At 40.4% G+C, this 27,981-nt stretch overlaps 2 protein-coding genes across 4 annotated transcripts in view; one reads left to right on the forward strand and one right to left on the reverse strand.

The window, feature by feature from the left end:
• Positions 1-15,536, forward strand: part of LOC140201993 (homeobox protein prophet of Pit-1-like) — a 56,046-nt gene extending 40,510 nt beyond the window's left edge. The window contains exons 3-4 of the mRNA XM_072266860.1: positions 8,569-8,810; positions 15,141-15,536. Coding sequence (XP_072122961.1) covers positions 8,569-8,810; positions 15,141-15,536 — 638 coding nt within the window. The remainder of the gene's footprint in view (positions 1-8,568; positions 8,811-15,140) is intronic.
• A 2,539-nt stretch (positions 15,537-18,075) lies between these two features.
• LOC140202172 (multiple coagulation factor deficiency protein 2 homolog) lies at positions 18,076-27,820 on the reverse strand. 3 transcript variants are annotated; one of them, XM_072267050.1, is made up of 5 exons: positions 27,547-27,651; positions 22,093-22,281; positions 19,955-20,114; positions 19,336-19,363; positions 18,076-18,656 (listed from the first exon to the last, which is right to left on the reverse strand). In XM_072267050.1, exons 1-5 carry the CDS (start codon positions 27,558-27,560, stop codon positions 18,604-18,606), a joined length of 444 nt encoding a protein of 147 aa, XP_072123151.1. In that variant the 5' UTR covers positions 27,561-27,651; the 3' UTR covers positions 18,076-18,603. The 3 variants fall into 3 exon arrangements, with proteins under 3 accessions (XP_072123151.1, XP_072123150.1, XP_072123149.1); XM_072267049.1 differs by lacking the exon at positions 27,547-27,651 and adding an exon at positions 27,684-27,820 and having other exon boundaries at positions 18,076-19,363; XM_072267048.1 differs by having other exon boundaries at positions 18,076-19,363; positions 27,547-27,642.
• Between the last annotated feature and the right edge of the window lie 161 nt (positions 27,821-27,981).

Genomic DNA, 27,981 nt, shown 5'->3' on the forward strand with positions numbered 1-27,981 from the left:
CCTTGTATCAGAGATGAAGGAACCGTGAAAAGGGACTAGCGTTTTTACAGGAGACAGGGTGGGAAGGGATATAGTCAAGATAGCCATAGAAAATGATAGGTTTATAAATTATGTCAGTAGATAGTGGTCTCCAAAGATGAAGATAGAGAGAGTGAGAAAGGGAGGAGATGTGTCAGAGATGGACCAAGTGAATTTCAGGGCAGGTGGGAAGTTGGAAGCAAAGTGGATGAAATTGACAAGGTCAGCATGGGCGCATGAAACAGAACTAATGCAGTCATCCATGTAACGTAGCAAGAGTTGGGAAGCGTTATCTGAGAAGGCATGGAACATGGGCTGTTCTACATAGCCAATGAAAGGGCCTCATGCGGGTGCCCTTGGCTACCCCTTGAGTTTGGAGAAAGTCAAAGGAGGAATTGTTGAGGATAAGGACCAGTTCTGCCAGACAGAGGAGGGTGATGGCTGGGGCTTTTGTTGAGAAAGAAAGGGAGAGCTTTAATGCCTTGATGGGAGAGAGAAGTGTATGGGGACTGGACTTCCATAGTGAAAATAAGGCACTCAGAACCTGGGAAATGAAAGTTGTTGGTGAGGTTAAGAGTATGTGAAGTGTCATGGATGTAGGTGGGAAGGGACTGAACCAAAGGGGATAGAATGGAGTTGAGGTATGTGAACACAAGTTCAGTGGTGCAAGAGCAGGCAGAGGCAATGGGCCCACCTGAACAATCAGATTTTTGGATCTTGGGTTGGAAGTAATGCAGGATAAGGAAACAATGAGTTTGGTGGTAGTGGATGGGAGTTCCCCAGAGTTGATGAAGTTAGTGATGGTGTTGGAAACAATTTCCTGATGGTGTGGAGTAGGGTCCTTATCAAGAGGTAAGTAAGAGGAGGTGTCTGGCCTCAGAAAAGGTAGAGGTGAGTCTGCCACATTACAACAGCACCCCCTTTTTCTGCAAGTTTGCTGATAAGGTTGGGATTGGGGTGGAGAGAGTTGAGGGCAGTGCGTTCTGAGGGGATAAAGTTCGAGGAGGAGAGAGGAATGCTGAAGTTGAGGTAGTTGAAGTCTCGTTGGCAATTAGAGATGAAAAGATCCAGAGCAGGCAGAGAACCAAACTGAGGTGTCCAAGAAGAGGAGGAAGGTTGTAGACAGGAGAATGGGTCATTAGTGTGGGATGGGAAATTCTTGCCAAAGAAATGGGTTAAGAGACGGAGAATGGGAAGGAGATCTTGGTGTTGTGGCAGACGCAGAAGTTGCAAATGTGAATGTGAATGGAACCTGATTCTTTTCAAGGTGAAGCTTCACATTTTTCATTAACATTAGAACCATGTAGGAGAGAAAGCTGAATGTCTTTAATTTGGCATTTTAAGTACTGTACTTTGTATAATTTGCAAACAAAATTAATATTAATATAATACATTTAGTATCACTCATTTTGCTGATAGGACAGTTGAATGCATTGTGGGTGGATTTCAGAACCACTGTTTACCTTGTTATTTGTAAATAATCTAGATCTGCATACAACTGGAAGCACAAAGGTGTGGATAATAGCACAATCTAAATAGTACAGAGAATAATACTTCTAAAAGAAATTGACTAATTAGATCAGATATAGAAAAAAGTTAGTGATCTTTGGATAGATAGAATTTAATGCAGCTAAATTTGAAATGATGCACTAGGAAAGAATAGAGACATCGCGGACCACCACCGAGCCACTTGATCCCCTCCCTTTCATTCTTAGTATTCTGGAGGTACCATTAATTCATATTTTTCTCATGCAAACTTTCACCCCTCCCTTCCCACCATCTCAGGACCCAAGCAGTTCTTCCAAGTGAAACAGCAATTCACCTGCACTTCTTCCAATATAGTGTACTGCATGTGGTGATCACGATGTATTCTTTCCAGTAAATTGGGGGGTGGGGGAATCAAATGCAGATCAGTGGTTTGCTGAACACCTCCACTTGTGACCTGGAGCTTGCAGTCACCTATAATAGTCACAAAGCTTTACAACCAGAGATAGGCCCTTCAGTCCTTTATGTCCTTGCTGATCATTTTTGCCTATCTATACTAATCCCAGTTCAGTCCATATCCTTCTATGCCCTGTCTAATCAAGTGCACATCTAAATGTCTCTGAAACCCAATGATTGAATCTGATTCAACTACTTCCTTTGGCTGCACGTTCCCAGATATCAAATATTTCTGATTAAAATACTTACCCCTCCACATTTCTTTCAAGTACCTTCCTCTCACCTTAAGCCTATGCCTACTGTTTGATACCCTTAGGATGGAGAAAAGATTATGACTGTCTGACCTACGAATGCCTCTTTTAATGCCATATACCTTTAGCAGGTTACTCTTCAGTCTCCTTAGCTCCAGGTAAGACAAGCTCAGCCTATCCAGAGGAAAGCCACAGCAGTCAGGTCTCTGGCACTGTGTGACTCTGTGATTCCGAAGGGAAGTGGGGAGAAGAGGTGAGAAGTAGTGATAGAGGATTGATTGATTAGGGAGATAAGCAGGAGATTTGGTGGATGAGAACCAGATTAAAGGATGGTATGTTGCTATCCAGGTGTCAGGGAGGGGGATAATATATCCTTAAGTGGGGGGGGCGGGGGGGGGATGGATGAACAGTCAGAAGTTGTAGCCCATATCAGGACTAATGGCATAGGTAAGGGTTACGAGTTCCTACAAAGGAAGTTCAGAGAGTTAGATACTAAGTTCAAGGATGGGACTTTCAGAGTAATAATCTCAGGATTGCTACACATGTCATGTACTAATAAAGCTAAAAGTAGGAAGATAATACAGTTCAACATGTGGTTGTCCCTTTCTTAGGGATGAGGAGATGGTGCAGGAGAGGGGGCTTCAGATTTTTGGATCATTGGGTTTTCTTCCAGGGAAGGTGGGCCTTGAATAAACAGGACCACTGTTCCCCCTAATCTGCGAGGGTGTGCAGCCGCACAGTATCTGAAATGCTCCCATGCACTAGCCTTCGTTATGGTGCAGCTTCAATTTTCTTTACATAATATTATTTTAATTTTGAATTATTTGATTCATTCAACACTTGGATAATAGATTTCCTGGCGATGAGTTAAGAGAATGACAAGCTTTTGATCCTGTTGCAACAAATTTTGAATTTGGAAAAGAGAATGTATGACTGGCAAATAAATACTCAGCTACTATTACGAACTATGATGAAAGCATTGCCTGAAAAATATTGCAGTAATACTGTGATTTAAAATTTGTCATTTCTGATAAAGTTAAGGCTGGTTCAATTAAGATGCTTACTGATATGTTGAACTATATGCTTAGAAACAAAGAATTTAAAGAATTCTTGTTGATATCATTGATACATTTCAACCTGCTATTGCTGATTGTGAATGTGGATTTGGTCTTATGAATGCAATCAAATATAAATCCAGAAACAGACTAGGAAAAGGAACATTTGGATGATCTAATGAGGATTAAGATGTATCTTTCATCTGTCTGCAAAATTAATCTGGTATTGACAATGGATTTGTAATAAAATCAGAGGAGAAAATGTTTGCAAAATGTTAAAGATTTTCTTTGTTACACTGCATTTCATTATACCCTGCAATGAATAAATAAGTAGACCATATCAGGACATAAATAAGTGATTTTTCAATTTTCATTCTAAATATTCATAGTATGCATATTACAAAAAAACTGCCATGCAGTTTTCAGGCCATGTAAAAGTCTCCTGTTCAGAGCAATGGTTGATCTGCGTAGCTGTACAACAAAACTAGAGGGAATGTTGAATAGAACAGGTCGCCCCTGAAGTGTAGAGGACCGATATCCTTGTGCAAAGATTTACTAGATTACCCTGGAAGCTTTAAAGTAGAATTGTAGGGGGATGAGAACCAAAGGGCCAGAGCAGCTATTGGAGAGGTTGGGTGGAAAGTAGATGTTAAGCCTACATACAAAGTCAGGAACTGAATGGCTGAGCATGGCGGGACTAATGTACCGAGTTGTATCTATTTCAGTGCAAGGAGTATTGTAGGTGAGCCAGATGAGCTTAGAGCATGGATCAGCACATGGGATTTTGATATTGTAGCCATTAACTAGATTTGGTTGCAAGAGGGGTAGGACTGGCAGCTTAATGCTCTAGGGTTCCAGTGTTTTAGACATGATAGAGGGAGAGGTATTAAAGGGGGAAGGATGGTATTACTTGTCAGGGAAAATGAGCTCAGCCTCGACAGACAGGACAGACTCTGCCTACTGTCTACTGAGGATGTATGGGTGGAACTGAGGAATAAGAAAAGGATGTCCACATTAATGGTATTATGTTGTAGACCTCCAAATATTTGTAGTGAGAAGGAAGACAGTTGCATGAAAAATTAGGTTACGATAGGTGATTTTAACTTTCTATATAATGTTTGGGACTCACATACTGTAAAAGGACTGGATGGGATAGAGTCTGTTAAATGTGTTCAGGAAAGATTCTTGAATGAATATATAGAGGTCCCAACTAGAGGGCGTGATCCTAGATCTCCTAACAAGGAAAGAGTCAATGCAGGTGACAGAAGTGTGTCAAGGGGAACACCTTGGATTTAGTGATCATAATTCCACTAGTTTCATGATAATTATATGAATCTCAACCCTGGTTGAGATTCTAAATTGAAAATAGACCAATTTTGATGACAACAGAAAGGTTTTCTATATATTTCTTGGCTCAGCGTTCATTTACTTGATTTTAGTCCTTTGTAGTCATTGGAACATTTTTATGTTGGAAATTTTCCTAAATCCAGTCACTGGCATAGTGTACCATTGATTACTATCTTCCCCATTCATCACAACATTTTCTAGACCAAAGCAATATAATATAAATCACAGTTGCCTTGTTGCAGCATATTGCAGTTGGTCCTGCAGATAAATTCTATTATAACTGGTTAAATTCTTACCATATATCTATAGATATTGAGAGTACTTATCAACCTGAGGTTAAATTCTTTCTTTACATTTAGATGAGATATGTAGCCACGAGGATGGAGACTGAACTTTATGGCTGGTAAATGGAAATTCAATATATATATTTTTAAATATTTGGTTAGGAACATTGTTCTGTGGTATTATCAAATTTCTGAGTCACTCCGATATCTACTGACCAAGGACATGTAACACTGCAAAACAAAGTTTTCATTACATATGTGAAAATTTTATCTGTGATTCTTTAGATCACTGGTTCCTAAGAAATACTGTTTGACACAGTGTGCATAAAAGAAGGCTTACTAATGAGTCTGCACAAAGCTCAGTGTTACATTCTAATGCATTAGAATATAATGAAGTACAGTATTACATTCTAATTCTGAAGTCTGTTACTTAGGCACAGTCACTTGACTTACCCTGCTAATCAGTAGTGCTGGTAAGTACATAGTCCTTTTCAGACAAATTATTCTCTTTGTCCGTTTTGTTCTCCCTACCTGAAAAGTCTAGCTGCAGGTCTTGTTCACTTTCTCACGATATTAAATTATATGAAGTAAAACCAAGTGATTATCAGATTCCACATTCCCAGTAGGTTGGTATAATGGCTATGGTGAAGTCTAATCCCTGGATCCAGAGGCTGAATGAGTGTTTCCACCGCCAGCATCACGTCTGGTTGAGCAATCAGAACCTGGCTAGCTCTGTTCTGTTTTTTGAAGCCAGGGCTTGACCTATTGTCAAATGCGAAGCTTATACCTCTTTATGCTCATGTTATTCTACTTACAAAAGGAAGAGAAAACAAAAATCAATCTCCTTGGATTGCATTTCTTTACAATTAGAAAGTGTACTGCACTACTAGACCTTCAGCTGTTTTCAAGATGGAAATGGAAAACATCAGTTTGCAAATGTCCCGTGTGTTCTTTCTTTACTTAAACATTTTGTTCCAACCTGTATTCAGATTCATTTTTAAAGAACAGTAGAAAATGAATAATGTTGGAAATTTAACATCATTGTTTTGAAGAGACTATTTCACAAACGGGCATGATGAAATCTACCAGAAGTTGAGTCATGGAAATATGGTTCAGAATAATGGAGTTTCATCCAATAGAAAGAATTTTAATACTTAAGAAAATTACTTAGTTGCCAAAGAATATTACTGCTTCTATTATTTTTCAGTCCAATGCTATGCAACATCAATAAATAATAAGATGCATTGAATTATTCAAGTCCATAATTATCAATTAACATTTTTGAACCTGTGCAAAGAATCTTAATTGTAATAATTAGCAGCAATGTCAAAAAGGTTTATAGAAGTGGAACAGCAGATAGAAGGACAACTGGTGAAAATGACATCTTAAATCATAAATGCAAAACATTGATAAATTGTGTTTTGAACTACATTTTTACCTGCTGTTCTTTATTTCACATAAAAATAACTTTGTTTTTTTTTCTAAAGCACCAAAAATAACTGGAATATATTGCAATTATTCACTATTCAATTCTGGAAATTTGTATATGTAATAGCTCTATTACTTGTTCCTACAAACTGGGTCCTAGCTATCAAAAACAACATAGTGGGAGCAGTAATACTGCCACAGAATGGCTCTGAGCGCCAACCACCCTGTTTTTTTATCAACACACATCAAGGTTGCTGGTGAACGCGGCAGGCCAGGCAGCATCTCTAGGAAGAGGTACAGTCGATGTTTCAGGCAGAGACCCTTCGTCAGGACCCTTCGTGAGTCCTGACGAAGGGTCTCGGCCCGAAAGGTCGACTGTACCTCTTCCTAGAGATGCTGCCCGGCCTGCTGCATTCACCAGCAACTTTGTGTGTTGCTTGAATTTCCAGCATCTGCAGAATTCCTCATGTTTGCTGTTTTTTTTTATCAGTTTGTTTTATATTTGCAAAATTATTGCAATCTAATTCACTTATGATTCTTATGTATTCATTGGTATAATTTATTTTTAATTCTCTTGAAACATTGATCTGGGGAAGTAAACTCAATGCATGTTGTCACTCTTTGGACAGGTTAGGTTCACAAGAATGGTATATGAGAGGAACTTCAGTTACCTGGAAATAGAAAAATATAGGTTGCCTTGTTTTGAGCAGATAATATTTAGTCTTTGACCTAACTTGCCACATGTCTGTGGAAGACTTGAGTTCCAGTCTTAAGAGTATGGATGAAATTCAGTAGGGGTGGCAGATTGTTACCCTCTTCCAAAATGTTGGTGAATTTGGTCCCATTGCTCCATTATACTCAGTTCAATGTAAGAAAGTTAGTAAAACAAGGCACACCCAGTCAAGACAAACAGTGGCATTCTGGAACCAGACACCTCTGTCAAGTCATATTTTAGCCACCAGACCCTAGGAAACCATAGGCAAAACTTGTTATTTGGGTAAGCACAATGGATTGAGTACATGAGTAGGAAGCATGTGAGAGCATAGAGAAGATGCAGGAGAGGATCAGGAGTACGTTGCCTGGGATGGAATGAGGATAGAATGGAGACATTAGGTCCGTTTTCCTTGGAGCAGAGGAGGTAGAGGCAATATGATTATGATAGATAAGATAATGGGGGATATAGATTGGCTAGAATGCAGGAAACTTTTCCCCATATCAGAGGTAGACAAAACAAGAGCAGGTATCTTTAATAAAAAGAGATACGAGATTCAAGGGGGATATGAGGGAGAACTCAGAGTGTGGTGGGTACCTGGATGCACTACCAGAGTGATGGAAGCTGTGTCACTGATTAGCATCGAAGAAGTCACTAGATAAGCACTTGGACTACTTAGGCAAAAAAGGATATAGGCCATGTGCTGCTCAGCTGGAATTAGTGTGGATGCCTGTTCATGGACTGCATGGGAGTGCTAGGATGAATGGCTTGTTATCATGCTGTATCTCTCTGACGCTATGCTCAGTGAACCCAACATCTTTTCCAGATTTGGGAGGTTAGTTTACAGACTGTTTTCATTTGCACTGGTTAAATACACAACTGACCTAGACATAAAGATAGTGGTGAGGTGGAGATGCAGTTTGGTGTACTGCAATTATTAATAAAAATTGCATATCATCACTTTACAAATAGGCTAAGTCAAAAAAGAGAATATCAACTGTTCCTGACTCATTTTGGCTGCCAGACATTATGATGTCCATCTTCTAATTCTTTTATACTCGTATTTTCCCCATGCCTTGTCTTCATCCACTCCAAACTTACTGCCACAATATAATCCGTGAATGTGATAAACACACTTGAACGGAACATATTACAGGGTGCTCAGATGTCCATGGAATCACGCAACTAATTGCTAGGTTTTAATTAGGATTTTGTTTTTTTTAAGCTTGCATTTTTTGCTTAATTATAATCTTCTGACATGTAAATGCCATTTCACTTATATCCAGAACTGAGAAGTGGGTTATGATAAAAAGGTCACCCATTGGGCAATGAAGTGTTCTAGTAATGCAAACTTGGGTATCCATTGTCATTGTAGCTTTAAAAAGGTATTTATATTTACAGTATATTGAACATGCATTTAGAGATTACTGCCATGAAACATTGACTGTGCTTCTCTCTTCACAGATGTTGCCTGGCCTGCTGAGTGTTGCCACATTTAGATTTTATTTTTAGACATTTGTTTCTGATTTCAGTTGACAACAGTGCTTACAAGAAGTTCTCTGAGAATTCAAACTCAGGTAGTAACTCCTGCCTGCCGGGCAATTTGCACGGACAGGCCCACTACCCAACACCTGCACGCCGACGTCACCGGACCACCTTCAGTCAGGAACAACTGGAACACCTGGAGGCTACTTTCAGTAAAAACCATTACCCAGACATCTACTGCAGGGAGGAGTTGGCAAAGATCACCAAACTGAATGAGGCACGCATACAGGTCAGAGCTAAGGGGATTCAATTCACAGAGCAAAGCTAAAATACACAATGATGACTATGAGATGACTTTTTAAAGCAGCTTGTGATTTGAGCCACTAGGGGAATCACCTAATGTCGATTGGGTGTGGTGTAATGAATCGGATTTGATGAGAAAGCCTAAGGTAAAGGAAACCTTAAGGAAGCAGTGTTCATAATGATAGAATTCACACTGCAATTTGAGAGGGAGAAGCTAAAGTCAGAGGTATCAGTATTACAGTGGAGTAGAGGAAGTTACCGAGGCATAAGAGATGAAGCGGCCACTAGAAGGGATGACAGCAGAGCAGCACTGGCTTGAGTTTTTGGGAGAAATTTGGAAGGTTCAGAATAGATACATCTCAGAGAAAAAGGATCCTAAAGGTGGATAAGTCAAAGCTACATAAGAGCAAAAGAGAGGGCATATAATAGAGCAAAATATAGTCAGAAGTTAGAGGATTGGGAATCTTTTAAAACAGAAGGCAACTAAGAAATTCAAAAAGAAAGCATGGCATATAAACAGTAAAAAAAGAGGCGAGAATAGATAGTGAACTGCTGGAAAATGATGCTGGAGAGGTGGTAATGATGGACAAGGAAATGGCGGATGAACTGAATAAGTATTTTGCACCAGTCTTCACGATGGAAGACACCAGCAGATGCTGGAAGTTCCAGAGCCAGGGGGCAGAAGTGTGTAGTTACCATTACTTTAGCATTATCATGGAAAAGGATAGAATCAGAGAGGACAGGAAAATTTTTAATTGGGGAAAGGCAAATTATGAGGCTATAAGGCTAGAACTTGCGGGTGTGAATTGGGATGATGTTTTTGCAGGGAAATGTACTATGGACATGTGGTCGATGTTTAGAGATCTCTTGCGGGATGTTAGGGATAAATTTGTCCCGGTGAGGAAGATAAAGAATGGTAGGGTGAAGGAACCATGGGTGGCAAGTGAGGTGGAAAATCTAGTCAGGTGGAAGAAGGCAGCATACATGAGGTTTAGGAAGCAAGGATCAGATGGATCTATTGAGGAATATAGGGAAGCAAGAAAGGAGCTTAAGAAGGGGCTGAGAAGAGCAAGAAGGGGGCATGAGAAGGCCTTGGCGAGTAGGGTAAAGGAAAACCCCAAGGCATTCTTCAATTATGTGAAGAAAAAAAGCATGACAGGAGTGAAGGTAGGACTGATTAGAGATAAAGGTGGGAAGATGTGCCTGGAGGCTGTGGAAGTGAGCGAGGTCCTCAATGAATACTTCTCTTCAGTATTCACCAATGAGAGGGAACTTGATGATGGTGAGGACAATATGAGTGAGGTTGATGTTCTGGAGCATGTTGATATTAAGGGAGAGGAGGTGTTGGAGTTGTTAAAATACATTAGGACAGATAAGTCCCCGGGGCCTGACGGAATATTCCCCAGGCTGCTCCACGAGGCAAGAGAAGAGATTGCTGAGCCTCTGGCTAGGATCTTTATGTCCTCATTGTCCATGGGAATGGTACCGGAGGATTGGAGGGAGGTGAATGTTGTCCCCTTGTTCAAAAAAGGTAGTAGGGATAGTCTGGGTAATTATAGACCAGTGAGCCTTACGTCTGTGGTGGGAAAGCTGTTGGAAAAGATTCTTAGAGATAGGATCTATAGGCATTTAGAGAATCATGGTCTGATCAGGGACAGTCAGCATGGCTTTGTGAAGGGCAGATCGTGTCTAACAAGCCTGATAGAGTTCTTTGAGGAGGTGACCAGCAATATAGATGAGGGTAGTGCAGTGGATGTGATTTATATGGATTTTAGTAAGGCATTTGACAAGGTTCCACACAGTAGGGTTATTCAGAAAGTTAGAAGGCATGGGATCCAGGGAAGTTTGGCCAGGTGGATTCAAAATTGGCTTGCCTGCAGAAGGCAGAGGGTGGTGGTGGAGGGAGTATATTCAGATTGGAGGATTGTGACTAGTGGTGTCCCACAAGGATCTATTCTGGGACCTCTACTTTTCGTGATTTTTATTAATGACCTGGATGTGGGGTAGAAGAGTGGGTTGGCAAGTTTGCAGACGACACAAAGATTGGTGGTGTTGTAGATAGTGTAGAAGATTGTCAAAGATTGCAGAGAGACATTGATAGGATGCAGAAGTGGGCTGAGAAATGGCAGATGGAGTTCAACCCGGAGAAGTGTGAGGTGGTACACTTTGGAAGGACAAACTCCAAGGCAGAGTACAAAGCTTATGGGGCGTTAGCTTTCATAAGTCAAGGGATAGACTTTAAGAGTCGCGATGTAATGATGCAGCTCTACAAAACTCTGGTTAGGCCACACTTGAGAGTACTGTGTCCAGTTCTGGTCACCTCACTATAGGAAGGATGTGGAAGCATTGGAAAGGGTACAGAGGAGATTTACCAGGATGCTGCCTGCTTTAGAAAGTTTGCATTATGATCAGAGATTAAAGGAGCTAGGGCTTTACTCTTTGGAGAGAAGGAGGATGAGAGGAGACATGATCGAGGTGTACAAGATAATAAGAGGAATAGATAGAGTGGATAGCCAGCACCTCTTCCCCAGGGCACCACTGCTCAATACAAGAGGACATAGCTTTAAGGTAAGGGGTGGGAAGTTCAAGGGGGATATTAGAAGAAGGTTTTTTACTCAGAGAGTGGTTGGTGCGTGAAATGCATTGCCTGAGTCAGTGGTGGAGGCAGATACACTAGTGAAGTTTAAGAGACTACTAGACAGGAGGAATTTAAGGTGGGGGCTTATATGGGAGGCAGGGTTTGAGGGTCAGCACAACATTGTGGGCTGAAAGGCCTGTACTGTGCTGTACTATTCTATGTAAGAAGGTGCTTGAGAAGCTCAAAGGTGTGAAGGTAGATAAGTCACTTGGACTAGATGGACTACACCCCAGAGGGAGCTGAAGAGATTGTGGAGGCATTAGTAATGATCACTCCTGTGCGGCAACTTCTCAAAGGCTTTGAGAAAATCCAATTACACAACATCCAACAATTCTTCTTTATATTTTGTACCTGTTCCTTCCTCAAAGAATTCCAACAGTTTTGTCAGGAAAGATTTTTCCTTAAGGAAACCATGCTGACTTTGGCCTGTTTTATCATGTGCCTCCAAATACCCCAAAACCTCATCCTTAAAAATCAACTCCAACATCTTCCCAGCCATTGAGAAAATGCTAACTGGACTACAATTTCCTTTCTTCTGCCTCTCTTCCTTCTTGAAGAGTGGATGATGGAATGATGGTTTTATGGCCAGGGTTGCAGATAATACAACAATAGGTGGAGGGGCAGGTGGTGTTGAGGAAGCAGGGAGGCTGCAGGACTTACGACAAATTAGAATAGACAATGAAGTGGCAGATAGAATACAGTATTGGTAAGTATATGGTCATGCATTTTGCAGAAGGAATAAAAGCAGATACTATTTTCTAAACAGGGAGAAAATTCAAAAATTTGAGGTGCAAATTGAGGACTTGGGAGTCCTCATGCAGGATTCTCTAAAATTGAACTTGCAAGTTGAGTCAGCAGTGAGGAAGGCAAAAGTGATGTTAGCTTTCATTTCAAGAAGACTAGAATATAAAAGTAAGGATCTAATGCTGAGGCTTTGTAAGGCACTGGTGAGGCCTCACTTGGATACTGCGAGAAGTTTCGGGCACCTTGTCTAAGAAGGAGTGTGCTGATATTGGAGAAGGTTCAGAGGAGGTTCACGACAATGATTCTGGGAATGAAAGGGTTATCATATGAGGAGCGTTTGATTGAATTTCCAGCATCTGCAGAATTTCCAGCATCTGCTACCTATTGAATGTTGGAAGGCCGAGAAAAGAGTAGATGTTTCCTATAGTGGGAGATTCTAGGACCAGACAGTACAATCTCAGAAAAGAGGGATTTAGAACAGAGACGATAAGAGATTTCTTTAGCCAAAATGTGGATCTGTAGAATTTGTTGGGCTGTGGAGATCAGATCATGGGCTGTATTTAAGGTGGATGCTCATAGATTCTTGATTAATTGGGGTGTGAAAGGTTACGTGGGAGGGGTGTGCAGGCAGGAGAAGGGGATTGTGAGGGAAGCAATCAGCCATGATGAAATGGTGGAGCAGGTTTGATTGGCCAAATGACCTAATTCCAGTCCTATGTGAAATTTTTCACACCATGTATGATATGTATTTTTGTATTTGTATTCACATGATATGATTAAGGGTTTAGTGATTTATTACATGATTTCCATTTCATTAATTTTTTCCATGTAATGCCAGATTGTAATTCCACCCTTTACCTTTCTGAAACACAAATTCAACATTCCTAAATTTAAATATTGTGATGAACAGAAACTGTTCTAGCAAATGCTTCATCAGCCACTGAATCAATCCTGATTTTTTTTTTGTTGAAACTCATTGTTGTATCTAGTAATAAAAGTATAGTGGTCATTTGGGGGATAATTCACTGGGAGCTACTTAAAGAGAAAAGCATGTTATATAAGTGTAGATACCACCTTTGATGTTAGCTGGCACCAGGATCAAAAAGTTGGGTATTAAGCAGTCAAGGCAATGAGATAAGCTGGGACAACAGGAATTCTGCAGCTGCTGGAAATTCAAGCAACACACATCAAAGTTGCTGGTGAACGCAGCAGGCCAGGCAGCATCTCTAGGAAGAGGTGCAGTCGACGTTTCAGGCCGAGACCCTTCGTCAGGACTAACTGAAGGAAGAGTGAGTAAGGGATTTGAAAGTTGGAGGGGGAGGGGGAGATCCAAAATGATAGGAGAAGACAGGAGGGGGAGGGATGGAGCCAAGAGCTGGACAGGTGATAGGCAAAAGGGATACGAGAGGATCATGGGACAGGAGGTCCGGGAAGAAAGACGGGGGGGGGGGGTGAGACCCAGAGAATGGGCAAGGGGTATATTCAGAGGGACAGAGGGAGAAAAAGGAGAGTGAGAGAAAGAATGTGTGTATAAAAAAAAAGTAACAGATGGGGTACGAGGGGGAGGTGAGGCATTAGCGGAAGTTAGAGAAGTCGATGTTCATGCCATCAGGTTGGAGGCTACCCAGACGGAATATAAGGTGTTGTTCCTCCAACCTGAGTGTGGCTTCATCTTTACAGTGGAGGAGGCCATGGATAGACATGTCAGAATGGGAATGGGATGTGGAATTAAAATGTGTGGCCACTGGGAGATCCTGCTTTCTCTGGTGGACAGAGCGTAGGTGTTCAGCAAAGCGGTCTCCCAGTCTGTGTCGGGTCTCGCCAATATATAAAAGGCCACATCGGGAGCACCGGACGCAGTATATCACCCCAGCCAACTCACAAGTGAAGTGTTGCCTCACCTGGAAAGACTGTTTGGGGCCCTGAATGGTGGTAAGGGAGGAAGTGTAGGGGCATGTGTAGCACTTGTTCTGCTTACACGGATAAGTGCCAGGAGGGAGATCAGTGGGGAGCGATGGGGGGGACGAATGGACAAGGGAGTCGCATAGGGAGCGATCCCTGCGGAATGCAGAGAGAGGGGGGAGGGAAAGATGTGCGTAGTGGTGGGATCCCATTGGAGGTGGCGGAAGTTACGGAGAATAATATGTTGAACCCGGAGGCTGGTGGGGTGGTAGGTGAGGACCAAGGGAACCCTATTCCTAGTGGGGTGGCGGGAGGATGGAGTGAGAGCAGATGTACATGAAATGGGGGAGATGCGTTTAAAAGCAGAGTTGATAGTGGAGGAAGGGAAGCCCCTTTCTTTAAAAAAGGAGGACATCTCCCTCGTCCTAGAATGAAAAGCCTCATCCTGAGAGCAGATGCGGCGGAGACGGAGGAATTGCGAGAAGGCGATGGCGTTTTTGCAAGAGACAGGGTGAGAAGAGGAATAGTCCAGATAGCTGTGAGAGTCAGTAGGCTTATAGTAGACATCAGTGGATAAGCTGTCTCCAGAGACAGAGACAGAAAGATCTAGAAAGGGGAGGGAGGTGTCGGAAATGGACCAGGTAAACTTGAGGGCAGGGTGAAAGTTGGAGGCCAAGTTAATAAAGTCAACGAGCTCTACATGCGTGCAGGAAGCAGCACCAATGCAGTCGTCGATGTAGCGAAGGAAAAGTGGGGGACAGATACCAGAATAGGCACAGAACATAGATTGTTCCACAAAGCTAACAAAAAGGCAGGCATAGCTAGGACCCATACGGGTGCCCATAGCTACAGAGATAAGCTGGGATAAGTTTGTGCAATAATTTTAGTACTCAGCTAAAACAATAGCAGAGTATCAAAAGTTTCTGCTGCCTGTATTTGTCTAGAAGACCATTGCATTTGCAAATGTAAAAATATGGTGTCACTTAGCAAATTCATTGTATAGTTCTACTCAATGAATTCCTGTTCTTTCAGGTTTGGTTTCAAAACAGACGTGCCAAGCATCGGAAACAGGAACGTGCCATTCAGAAGTCAATTCCTCCCACTGTTATTTCAGCTTGTGGCGGCCTAATACCTGCTGTTTGTCCCATGTCTACTTCATCCAGACCTTACCAGTACCCACACACCATTAATCATATGTCACGATTCTCTTCGATGGCAACAAGCGGCTATGGCTCCCCTTCAGCTGTCAGCCAATTCACCTATACCAGCACACATGCACATTTAGCCTCTGCACCTCCTGCACCACGCCAGCACGAAGACTGGTACAATCCCTTACGCTCCATTAACTCTCCCACAGCTGGCTTACCTTCATCAATGCTTTCCCTGGGACCCATGCCAAGTCTGGATCCACAAACACACTGGAGCTAATTGCTAATCGCAAAAGAAAATGTCTTGCTTTGCAAAATAAAATCAAGATTGTTTATTAACCCCATTTATCAGTTATATCCCCTAGATATCTGTTAACCATGCACTAATTTAGAGAATTTTATATATATGCAAATGTACCCAACTCAGCAATTGATTTTGTTAGTGGTAAAGATCATGTGAGGCATTTCCAACTATAAGATTGAGAACAGATTATAAAAATAAAAGCAACAATTTATTAAAAGTTGTGTTTCTTGTGCCTTTGGAAGTTTGAGCTTTCTACTTAATATTGATACTCAACACTGAATGTTGTATAATTTATCCAATTTTCCATAAATTTAAGGTATTTCTGTTTTATACATTCTTAATACTTGAAAGATATCATATAGAAGAAAAAGTTAATAATTAGTTTTATTTGGCACATGTAAACTGCAACATAAAGTAAAATACATCATTTGTGTCAAACCAGAGAGGATTGTGCTGGCATGCATATAACTCACTAACCTAACATTTGGAATGTGGGAGGAAACTCGTGCACCTAGAGGAAACCCACACAGGCACAGGGAGAATATACAAATTCTTTACAGACAGTTGTGGGAATTTTACCACTGGTGTTGTAAAGCAGTTCACTAACCACTACGCACCATGCAGTCCTGTCACCCATTTGCTCTAAATTAAATGGCAAAGCACATTTCAAGCTGCTTGGTAAACTTAATGGGAATGCTTTTCTACAATTGAAGTAAGAAAGGTTGGTCCTCCAGTTTAATGATAATGCCACAGAAAAATGCCAGCCTATGAGGTTGAGATCTACATTAAAATAAAAAGAGAGCTGCAAAGTGTCTTGATCTCAATTAGAGCTTTGGTTGTGCCACAATTTTACCTTCAAAGTGAAGATTGCACACTGGTCACTTCTACAAAAATTGCAATCAACTTAGATGGACAGATGTAGCTATTATAATCAGATTGGTGAAGAGGAGGTCAAGTATCTTCATTCTTTACATTGGCTCTCTCACCAGCCGCTGCAGCCTATCCTTCTGAACATTGGCTAGGTAGCTTCGTGTTTGCAATGTTGCGAATCCATTCAAGTCTTGCATGGTATATTCTGTATTTTTGTTATTCTCAGTACTTATGAAAATAACAAAAGTTAAAAGGGAGGTGTTGCATCTTAGTACGGCAAATGCAAGGAGGTAGTACACTGTTAAAGGCAAGTCCTTAACAGTGTTGCTGAGCAGAGAGATCTTGGGATCCAAGTTCATAGCTCCTTGAAAGAGGCTACACAGGTTGATAAGGTGGTTAAGGCAGCTTATGGAACGTTTGCTTTTATTAGTCAAGGCATTGAGTTCAAAAGTTAGAGGTTATATTGCAACTTTGGTTAGGCCACATCAGGAATACTGCATACAGTCCTGTATATTGCTCCACTATAGGAAGGATGTTGAGGCTTTGGGGAGGATACAGAAGAGGTTTACCTGGATGCTGCCTGGTGAAGAGGCCATGTACTATCATGAGAAGGTGGACAAACCTGGGTTGTTTTCTCTGAAGCGGCAGAGGCTGAAGGAAGATCTGATAAAGGTTTATAAGATTATGTGAGGCATAGATAGAGTAGACAGGGAGCATCTTTTTTTCCCAGGGTAGTAATGTCCAATACCAGAGGGCATGCACTGAAACTGAGAAGAGGCAGGTTCAAAGGGGATGCGAGGGGCAAGTTTCTACTCAGAATGGTGGATGACTGGTATGGTGATAGAGGCAAATACATTAGGGGCTTTTAAGAGATAGGCACATGAATATGAGGAAAATGGAGGTATATGGACATTGTGTGGGTAGGAGGGATTAGTTTTGGTGTTTATTTACTTTTAGCTGGTCCGGCATAACATTTTGGGCCGAAGGGCCTCCTTCTGTACTGTTTTATGTTCTAATTTCAAACATGGGTTTAACATTGAAGAATACTATTTCAACATATGAAGTAGTAGGTGGTCAGTATTTCGAAGCAAACAGCCTTGGCTTTGTTTGACTGATCCACCAAGTTTTGGCTCGATGTGACAACGCAAGGGCCAATGAATCAAATTTATGCACTCTATGCTAGAATCTCTCATGGGGCTGTCTTATTGGCATGGGACAGCGGAAGGAAATATAGAATATTTTTATAATACAGACCCAGAACTTATGGAGTAGGGGGACACTGGGTGAAAGAGTGGTGCTTAAGTAATCCACAGAACACTTTTCCAGTCAAGAAGAAATTCGGAAGTGGTCTGGCTGTAATTTACCATGTTTGATTTGTTTGTAGATGGTGTAGATACTTACACAGTTTTGTTGTTTATGCGGCAACAAATACACAATCGCTTCTTTATACTTTAAAGAATAACTGTTTATCATTAACTTTAGATTACTTTGCTACTTTCAGCCAGCCATTTGACCTCAAACCGTGAACACAAGATGTACCAAGCCCAAACTACTGGCATCAGCAATAATGCTACCAATCTTTTAAGTGGTGTATCTATATACAAATTGAAAAGTGGAATAATTTGATCCAAGGATAGTTAAAAAGTTCTGAGGGTGTAATAAGTTTAAAATTAATTTAATTTTAAATTACATATGAATATTACAAGCACAAAATCTATGCAATCAGTATAAAATTGGTTTGTCCACTTTAATTAACACTTGCTGTAAGAGACACTGTAGTAACACGTACATTGACATATAAACAGTGTAACTGGAGACCAGAACGTTCTCCTTGTACTATTGAAAATGTTCACTGCTTAAGTCTACATTTAGTCCTTTGATAATGAATAATTTGCAGCATTTTAAATGGTACTCATTCTTTTCCAACAACTCAGATCTTAAAATACATTTTAATAAAATACAACAGAAACTTCTAATATAGGCTTTCATAAATCAAAAATAACTTTTTATCCAAATTACCACAGAACTGGTTCATGCTTCAATAAGCATAAAAATTTCTATTATACAGCACAACAGAAACTAGGAAATAAATGCAAAGAATGATCAGTGCAAATATGAATTATCATACCAAACTGCATGCTGGAAGTATTCCATTGCTGTCCCCTAGACTGGTTTAAGAGAGTGGAATAACAGGCTTCTCAATTACAACTTCACACGAGTAGGTTTCTGAAATTAAATGTTTAATATGCACGTATAATGCTTTACTTCATATATATATTCTACCCAAAATCAGAATTGATACAAACAAAATAATTAACCGGTCTCCCATATTTCAACTGTTTAATATTGTGCAAGTCATGGAAGAAATGAAGATTTACAAACTAAAAACTTATCCTCCAATCCACTGGAGTTGCACTTATGGCTTAAGAGCAACTATCCACTATTTTAACTTCTTAAAAAGATTAAGAAAAAGAATGAATTTGTTATGCATTTATGTCAATATTTCATTCATTTTTTACTGAACAAGTGGCTCCAATGCAATGTCACAAAATATTGCAATATTAGGATAGCAAGCGTAACAGAATCCTTTACACTTCATTTAAATTGCACAAAAATATTTTTATAGATATCCAGTGAAATTTCAAAATTGAGTTTATAATTCTGTACAAGTTAAAACCTTCTGAGAGGCTGGTAAACTATAATTGGCTCAGCTGTTAAGAAAATAAAGTTAACTGACCTTTACCAAACAAAAAAACCTTACAATGGCAGTCAGAAATGGAAAATAAATCAATTGTGCTTTTTTATTCTAATGATTTTGCAAATTCAGCATAATCAATGTATCCATCATTATTTTTGTCATCATCTCTTAAAATATCATCAATTAAACTAACGATTTCCTCCTCACCCATGGGCTGCCCTTGGCCTCCACTTTCCTGCATAGGAAGACAGATCAGAAAAAAAAAGTTATTTGAGTGTGTGAAAACTAGGTTTTATACAAAAAAGATAGTTTACTTATGTAAATGTTTAAACAGAGGTTAATTTGAATTATTAGCATTTACGAGCATTTACAGCTATGCATTTTAATAGGTTCAGCTTCAATTAATACATCCTATGGGATTCTTCTTTTCCTTTACAGATGCTACTGAGTTTAATTTTATTCTGTTTCATTAATTTACAATTTGCAGCCCAGTACTTAATAAAATTGGATCATCATTTACACCCTGTACAAAACCTAGTAAATTATTTATTACAACTGCAAAAAAAAGTATGCTGCAAGTCATGCTTCTAGCTGCAGTCATACTGTCAATTTTTGCAGTAATAAAAAGTGATTTAAAAGTTGCAAAGTGCTGTGAACCACTTATTTAATTCAGATCCTGATTAAAAATGCTTTTAAATCAAATGCTAATAATCACTGCAAATTCCATAGGGACCAGAATCACAAAGACCTGGAAAGCTCTAGGTTCTAAATCAACATAGATTTCACCCGATAAACCAGAAAAGACTGGTGAAAACTTAACATTTACCTCTTTATGTACATGTGCAATGGCTGAAATTAACTCCAATCCATCAAGTAAGTTATTCCCATCGTAATCATGCATTTTAAAATAATGAAGTTGAAGTTCTTGCGGTGTCATCTCAGATTCGGGTTTGTCTATAACACCATCTAAATGCTCCATTATATGACTGGAAAATTAATAGAAGTTCATTTGTTACAAGCATTGCGTCCATTCAAAAACAGCAAATTAGGGTGACTAAAAAGCATATCTATTAGAGAATGTTCTGGAACATTAAAATGAAAGATACAGTGTAAACAAATAGATTTCTCTTATTTAGCACACAACAAAAACTAGCAAATTATACTAACTTTTCATCAGGAGGTCCGATATGAATTTCTAAGAAGTTATTGCATACTCATATTACATAGCAATCCGTTCATCATAAAACAAATAATATTTCCCAGCTTCCAGCACTGTTCATCACCCCTAAAGTTACTTCAGCTAAGCAGCCAGGACATGGACAATGCAGAATGGAAAATTACAAAGCCCTTTGGTTTAATTAGTAACCAATCTGATTTCTTCAAGCTAAACACTTAGAAAGATGGTACTGGCAGGTCCAAGTGCAAGTTCAAAAATGATTTGTATTCATTTAAGTATTTCTGACTATATTTGAGTTCCTCCAAAATAATATATCATTGCAATAAAATGGTTGTTTGCTCAAGCCTTTATAGTTTCACATTCGTTCTTGAATTGAATCCATTTCTAATGATACAATTCTGTTTTGATACGAAGTATGGAGTTGCAATTCGGAAGTTCCAAAAAAGCACATAAACGTTAACTAGAAAAATTCCAAAAAGCAATACAATAGATTTTTAACGATTTCAGTTACAAATCTGAGCATAAAAAATCCACCTTGTATAGTTACGTGATGATTGGCCTTGCAATTAATAGAAAACTAATTGATAAAGCATTGGTGAAGCCTCACCTTGAGTACCGTGAACAGTTTTGGACGCCTTATTTTAGAAAAGATGTGCTGATGATTGGAGAGGGTCCAGAGGTGGTTCACAAGGATGATTCCAGGAATGAAAGGGTTATCATATGACAAACATTTGATGGCTCTGGATCTGCACTGGCTGGAATTCAGAAGGATGGCGGGGGGGGGGGGGGGGGGAATCTCATTGAAACATTTTGAATGTTGAAAGGCCTAGACAGAGTAGATGTGGAAAGGATGTCTCCCATGGTGGGAGAGTCTAGGACAAGAGGGCACAACCTCAGGATAGAGGAGTATCCATTTAAAACAGAGATGCTGAGGAATTTCTTTAGCCAAAGGCTGGTGAATTTGTGGAATTTGTTGCCACATGCAGCTGTGGAGGCCAGGTCGTTGGGTATATTTAAGGCAGAGACTGATAGGTTCTTGATTGGACATGGCATCAAAGGTCACGGGGAGAAGGCCAGGAACTGGGGTTGAGGAACAGAAAAAGAAACGATCAGTCATGATTGAATGGCACAGTAGATTCGATAGGCCAGATGGCCTAATTCTGCTCCAATGTCTTATGGTCTATAAACTACCTACCCATCATATATATGGGAGAAACTAAGTTTGCAATCTCCAGGCACACAGCGAGAGAGGATTAGAGGTCCCTTTTCAATTTTCCTATTCCAGCTTCTCCTGAAGTGCAGTATGTTGTTGGAGGGAGTTGGGTATCACCAGTGTTATCAAGGACATGTTCCTACCATATTGCCTCATTCTGTGATGGCTAAGGTATCTGGTGTATGAACCCCAGAGACCAGAATATCTGCAACAATCAAGCAGAAAATTGAAGAGGCATCTGTTCAAAATGTGCCTGGCATGTTTCAGGACTATTCTGAAGTGTTTGTGACCTTGATTCCAAGCAAATAAAGACATATCCTTATGTTTCAAGCTCAAGCAACAGAGCTGTTCCCCCTCTGCTTTAAGCACATGAAGAAATAAGTGAACAGAGGAGCAAATTATTGAAGTAACTACATCCAAACAAATTGAAAATATTCCAAGTTAAAAACAGACTTTTTACTTGCAAAAACAAATGTTCAATTAGGTACAACTGGTAAACTAGAAAGGAATTACAAATAGAGAAAACTGCTTTAGTAGAATATATTTTCCTTATTGCAGAAAGTGAGTTACATACTCTTTGTCTTGAACAAGATTTTTGTCTAGACGAATGTTTGGTCGGTGACCCTCAGTAATTTCAGGATCATGTGCTGGATGGTCTTGAGCATGAGTCGAAAACAGGTGTTGCCTGCCTGACAGTACAAGACACAAGAATCCTATAAAGCAGCTCCTTGCAATTCTATTGCTGCATTCCATGGTCTCAAACCTGCATAAAAGTGGCAGAGATTATTTCAATAAGAGCAATGAACTGCTGTAGTCCTTAACATTGTTCAGAAGACTAAGTACTTTTATTATGTAATAGTTGGAATTCAGAAGTAAAACTTCATAATATTAAAAGTTCCTGCAAAAATGAGGAATTCCACTTAATTACTCTTTCTCTTAAAAAGCTCGATGGAATTCATGCATTTGAAGGACTAAAGGGTTCAAGTTAACCACACATCACTGGAAGATCAAATTGTCAAAATTTTGTACCAATTTTGCTTGTTTGACTATTTATTATTTCAGCTTCTATCAACAACAACAACAAATATAAATAAGTACCTTTAAAACAGCAAGTTGCTTTTCAGGAATATTACTAAATTACATGAAAAAAAATCTCAGGTCAGTTGACCAAAAACCTTGGGGAGTTCTTTTTAAGTCCTCCAAAAAGGTAGGTGGTCCATATAGATTTGTTGCCTGCACTCTACTAAACTCAGAAGAAGTGAACAATTCAAAGCTTGTGCTTCAAAAATTTGAAGCACAAGCTTTGAACTGTTCACTTCTTCTGAAAGGTTTTCAGAGTTCAGTTACATTAGTAACAGGCATCAAGAGTGTGATAATTTAAAAATTCCAATAAAGGATGTGAAACACTGTAAATTAGATAATATTTTGTCAAAAGTGAATTGCTATCAACTATTCAGAGATTCTAGTTGATCCCAAGTATTTCCAGCATTTTATATTTTTTTAATGTATGATAGCTTTATTGCTCTTTGTTTGGCAGATTATGGTATAGAACCAAGAGGCAGCAGGGAATGAAATCACTGGTAAGAGATGAAAAAGGATCTAGAGCTAGTGCTTTCCCAGTGTATATGACGAATAAACGCTTCTCGTCCGAAGGGTCTCAGCCCAAAGTCAAATATCCATAGATGCTGCCTGGCCTGCATTTTGCGTGTAAACCAGGAACAGATATCAATTATAACCGACGTTTCAATGGCAAACTCTGCCATCTTCTTCAGGGATGAAACATGGGCATATATTGGTTATAATCGATAGCTGTATCTGGCTTGAAGCCTAAGAAGTGTTTACTGGTAAGAGATGCTTATAGATTCCTGATAGCAGTCCTGATGTAGGGTCAGATAAATATGAGGAAGTTTACTGCAATACAGACTGAGCAAATGAAATCAGTGCTTATTTTTCCACCATACCCCCTCAGAACACAGTTCCCCAATTTTTTTGCCAAGCCCGCAACACCCCCCTCCATTTGCCCACCACCAAAACACTCAATTCACTCCAAGAAAGGCACAAAACCTCTTAGTTGTACTGGAGAAATTAATGGTCCAGTGCAAGCAAGAAAACAAAAGTTAGTAATAGTGCAGTCAATGTGCTTGAAAATTGCTAAATCCCTAATTATATAGTTCAGAGGAATTTAACAAGGATGATTCCGGTAACGAAAGGGTTATCATATGAGCAAAATTTGATAGCTCTAGGTCTGTACTCACTGAAATTTAGAAGGACAAGGGGGAATCTCATTGAAACCTTTCGAATGTTTAAAGGCCTAGACAGAGTAGATGTGGAAAGGATGTTTCCCATGGTGGGAGAGTCTAGGCCAAGAGGGCACAGCCTCAGGATAGAGGGGCATCCACTTAAACAGATGTGGAGAAATTTTTTTAGCCAGAGGGCGGTGAATTTGTGGAATTTATTACCACAGGCATGCAGCTAATGGAGGCCAGGTTGTTGGGTTTATTTAAGGCAAAGCTTAATAGGTTCTTGATTGGATAAGGCATCAAAGGTTACAGGGAGAAGGCCGGGGAGTGGGACTGAGGAGGGGAAAAAGGATCAACCATGATTGAATGGCGAAGCAGACTCGATAGGCCAAGTGGCCTAATTCTGCTCCTATGTCTTATAGTATGGTCTATACCTCCCCAGGATTGAAAGATGTGAATATGGAAATAATGAACTCCCTGGCTGTCATCTTCCAAAATTCAAATGTTTTCAAATAGTCCACATAGCAAACAAGAAAGGTGAGAAACAGAAAACACAGTATCTGCAAGTGAGCCTGCTCTCGCTTATTGGGAAAACAATGGAATCTATTATAAAATGACATTAAAGTAAGACCATCTACTACAGATTTTTGAAGATGTACTTAGTAGAGAAGATGAGAGGGAACTAGTGGACATAGTACAGTGGATTTTGGTTAAACACATCGACCAGTATAGTTTGGCCCCATTTAGCCAAAGTTTCATGGAAATAGTTAAAAAGGTATTTAAAAAAAAGACAAACTACTGTTTAACTGAGTAACACCATATATTGAAATGAAATACAGAGCAAACTAGAACACTACGAATATTACTACAATACCATAAAACTATGTACTAGTTCCCTTTAGTCATGAACAGAGAAATTCATTCAGTGTACATGTTCTTTTGATTGACTGGAAATGAACAAAATCAACAGACACCTAGGGTAGATAATGCCTTCAGACAATGCTATCAATGATTGCATCCTCCAAACCTTTATCATTATAACATTCAAGATGATTGTTGATATAAATTCTTCATAGTTCTTAACTGTTGAAGTGAAATTTTTTCATCTTTTCTGGCATCTCCAAGACTGAATTCTTGAAACTGCAGTAAGCAAAACTGTTCTGAATGTTTATTTCCCGTCAACTATCAGTGATAAAAAAAACCCCACTGTCTTTTTGAACACAAGTGCACACAACTGATGCTATCTAATAACTATTCACACTAAGCACAGTTAGTGTCTAATTGCACACAAATGCACAGGTCTGAAGCTACGGTTCCCATTTTGCGAAATTCTCCTGCCTCAATTAAGCGGTATAGTGTCCCAAATTAATGAAGGGAAACCGGGCTATTTTCTCGATTAGTTTCTGTTCTGTAAGAGTTGTCCCAAATAAGTGGCTGCCCTGACTAACTGATGGCCCCATTAACCAGAATCCACTGTATATAGATTTTTCAAGTTTTTTTTAAAAACAGGCCTTGTAAAGGATTGGTAAACAAGGTTAAAGTAGTTGTAACTTAGGGCAATAAACTAGAACAGAACAAGTGTTAGAAAACAAACAAAAAATAAACAGATCACGCTGACAGGCCACAACCACTGGAATTATGTGGGGATCAGGTTGATTATCAATGACATGTCTTGAAATGTGTTGCTTTGTTTTAGTATAAAGAACAGTACATTGCATAAACATTACTACAAGATGCAAAAATAAAGAAATAGTGCAAAGACGGATGACGAGGTAATTCTCATACACCATTCAGAAATCCGATGGCAGAGAGGAAGAAGCTGTTCCTAAAACACTGAGGGTCTTCAAGTTCCTGTACTTCCTCCCTGGTGGTAGTAACAAGAAGGCATGCCCCTGACAGTGAGGATCCCTCAGGATGAATGTCCTCCTAATCCTGTGTATTTGGAGCCTCCTTACCAGGCAGTAATGCAGTCAGAAAAATCTCTACTGTACATGTGTAGAAATTTGCAAGTCTTCCATGACATAGCAAATCTCTTCAAACTCCAGCCTCTTTTAAATTTCTACAGATGCACAATAGAGAGCATTCTGATTGGTTGCAGAATCAAATGGTATGGAAGTTAAATTTGTAGGCTCAAAAAAAAGGCTGCACAAGGTCTCAAAGATTTATGAGCCTATCCATGCAAGTCTCATAAATCTAAATAAATGTCCCAATTAAGTTGACATGACTCAATGCAACACTTCTTTGCTGAATGACCCAAAAAGAGCAGAAAAGTATTTCCTGATGCCATAGACTGTAGACATTCTCCTATCAGTCTATGATCTCATTCCCATCAACCCATTCTCTTACTTTTTCTATCTTACATCCTTCATCTTCACCCCAATTCCCTCACCAACTCTCTGATGCCATGTTTAGACCTGGACTGCTGGAGCTGAGGCAGCAACACAAGATGCTACACTATTGGGCCACCTATTCCTCTATTCATTTGTCAGCAAGTATGTTTTCTCAGGCTAAATGGTGACATATCACAAATCATTTTTAAAAGGCTAGCTCTTGGTATAATACATTATGTGCTCTAGAACAGTGAATGCAGACATTTGTGCTAGGCACCAAAGTTTGCTGGCTGAATGTCTGGCTTATCATCACTAGCACTGTAATCCTCCACTTACAGCCTATACAGAAACAAACTCAGGACTGTTTTGATGGCTAATTTCTCAAAAGCACATGCATGCTTATCGTATACTAAGCAACACACAAAAGTTGCTGGTGAACGCAGCAGGCCAGGCAGCATCTCTAGGGAGAGGTACAGTCGACGTTTCGGGCCAAGACCCTCTGTCAGGACTAACTGAAAGAAGAGCTAGTAAGAGATTTGAAAAGGGGAGGGGGAGATCCGAAATGAAAGGAGAGACAGGAGGGGGAGGGATGGCACCAAGAGCTGGACAGTTGATTGGCAAAAGGGGTAGACAGGATCATGGGACAGGAGGCCTAGGGAGAAAGAAAAGGGGGAGGAGGGGAAACCCAGAGGATGGGCAAGGGGTATAGTGAGGGGGACAGAGAGAGAAGAAGAATGTGTGTATATAAATAAATAACGGATGGGGTACGAGGGGGAGGTGGGGCATTAGCGGAAGTTTGAGAAGTCAATGTTCATGCCATCAGGCTGGAGGCTACCCAGACACAATGTAAGGTGTTGTTCCTCCAACCTGAGTGTGGCTTCATCTTTACAGTACAGGAGGCCGTAGATAGTTATATCAGAATGGGAATGGGACATGGAATTAAAACGTGTGACCTCGTGTTTGCGTTTATCGTATACTATCAGTTCTGCCGCTATCTGAGTGAGTTAGTAAATAATTGAACCTGTTACTGGAGGCGGGGGGGGGGGGGGGGGAGAGGCTTAGTTCCAGAGTGTCTCTGCCACAAGCCTAACAGTAATTACCCCTCCACTACAACTCACATTACGACCACAGCAATTCAGGCGAGGTTTATGCAAATCCGCTAAATAAGGTGTCAAGAGATAAAACAAGCTATTATCACGTATCAGCTGAATAGAGGAACACTTACATCGCCGAGGTACGGAACCCCGCCCACATCCCTACCCAATTGGTACATCAGTCCTACTGGTTGTGACGTCCCGTGCGCTGATTGGGACGGAGAATGCCAGTCAAGTCATCTAAGCGGCGTCACATACCAACCAGACGCTGTCGGTGATGGGGGAATAGCCACACCGCACCTGGACGCGCAGCATAAATGTAAACATGTAGCGTGGATTAAACACGCAAGAAATGGTTGCCTACCTTTCCCACGCCATCGCCTTCTGAAAGCGTGGCCGCTAAGCTGACTTTCGCTCGCGTATTGGCCGTTAGACCGGACACTGCCGCAGGTTTAGTCGAAACCGCAGCCCTGCACATCAACAAGACAACCACTCACTTACCGCCTGTCACTATCTTGTCGCTCGGAGCAGCCTGCCCGCACGGCGACCGTGACTATTTCACTCACTATTCACGGAATCCCCTTTGAACCGACGTGACCGAGACTCCCTTCAGCCTCGCCCCTCCTGAGGTTGATTGGTGGACGTCGGCGTCACGTGACCCCGGGGGGAAGCGCGTGGCAAAACTTGCAGTTTGCCACGTGTGTGTCTCGGAGGTAGGGTTGGCCAGCCTGTCCGGAGTTAGGATAGCTCAAGTCGATGGACGTAAGCGGCTGCAGATTTGAAGCGGTCACGGTGCGAT

The sequence above is a fragment of the Mobula birostris genome, chromosome 8 (genome assembly GCF_030028105.1).
Source record: "Mobula birostris isolate sMobBir1 chromosome 8, sMobBir1.hap1, whole genome shotgun sequence".
Taxonomy (NCBI): Eukaryota; Metazoa; Chordata; class Chondrichthyes; order Myliobatiformes; family Myliobatidae; genus Mobula; species Mobula birostris.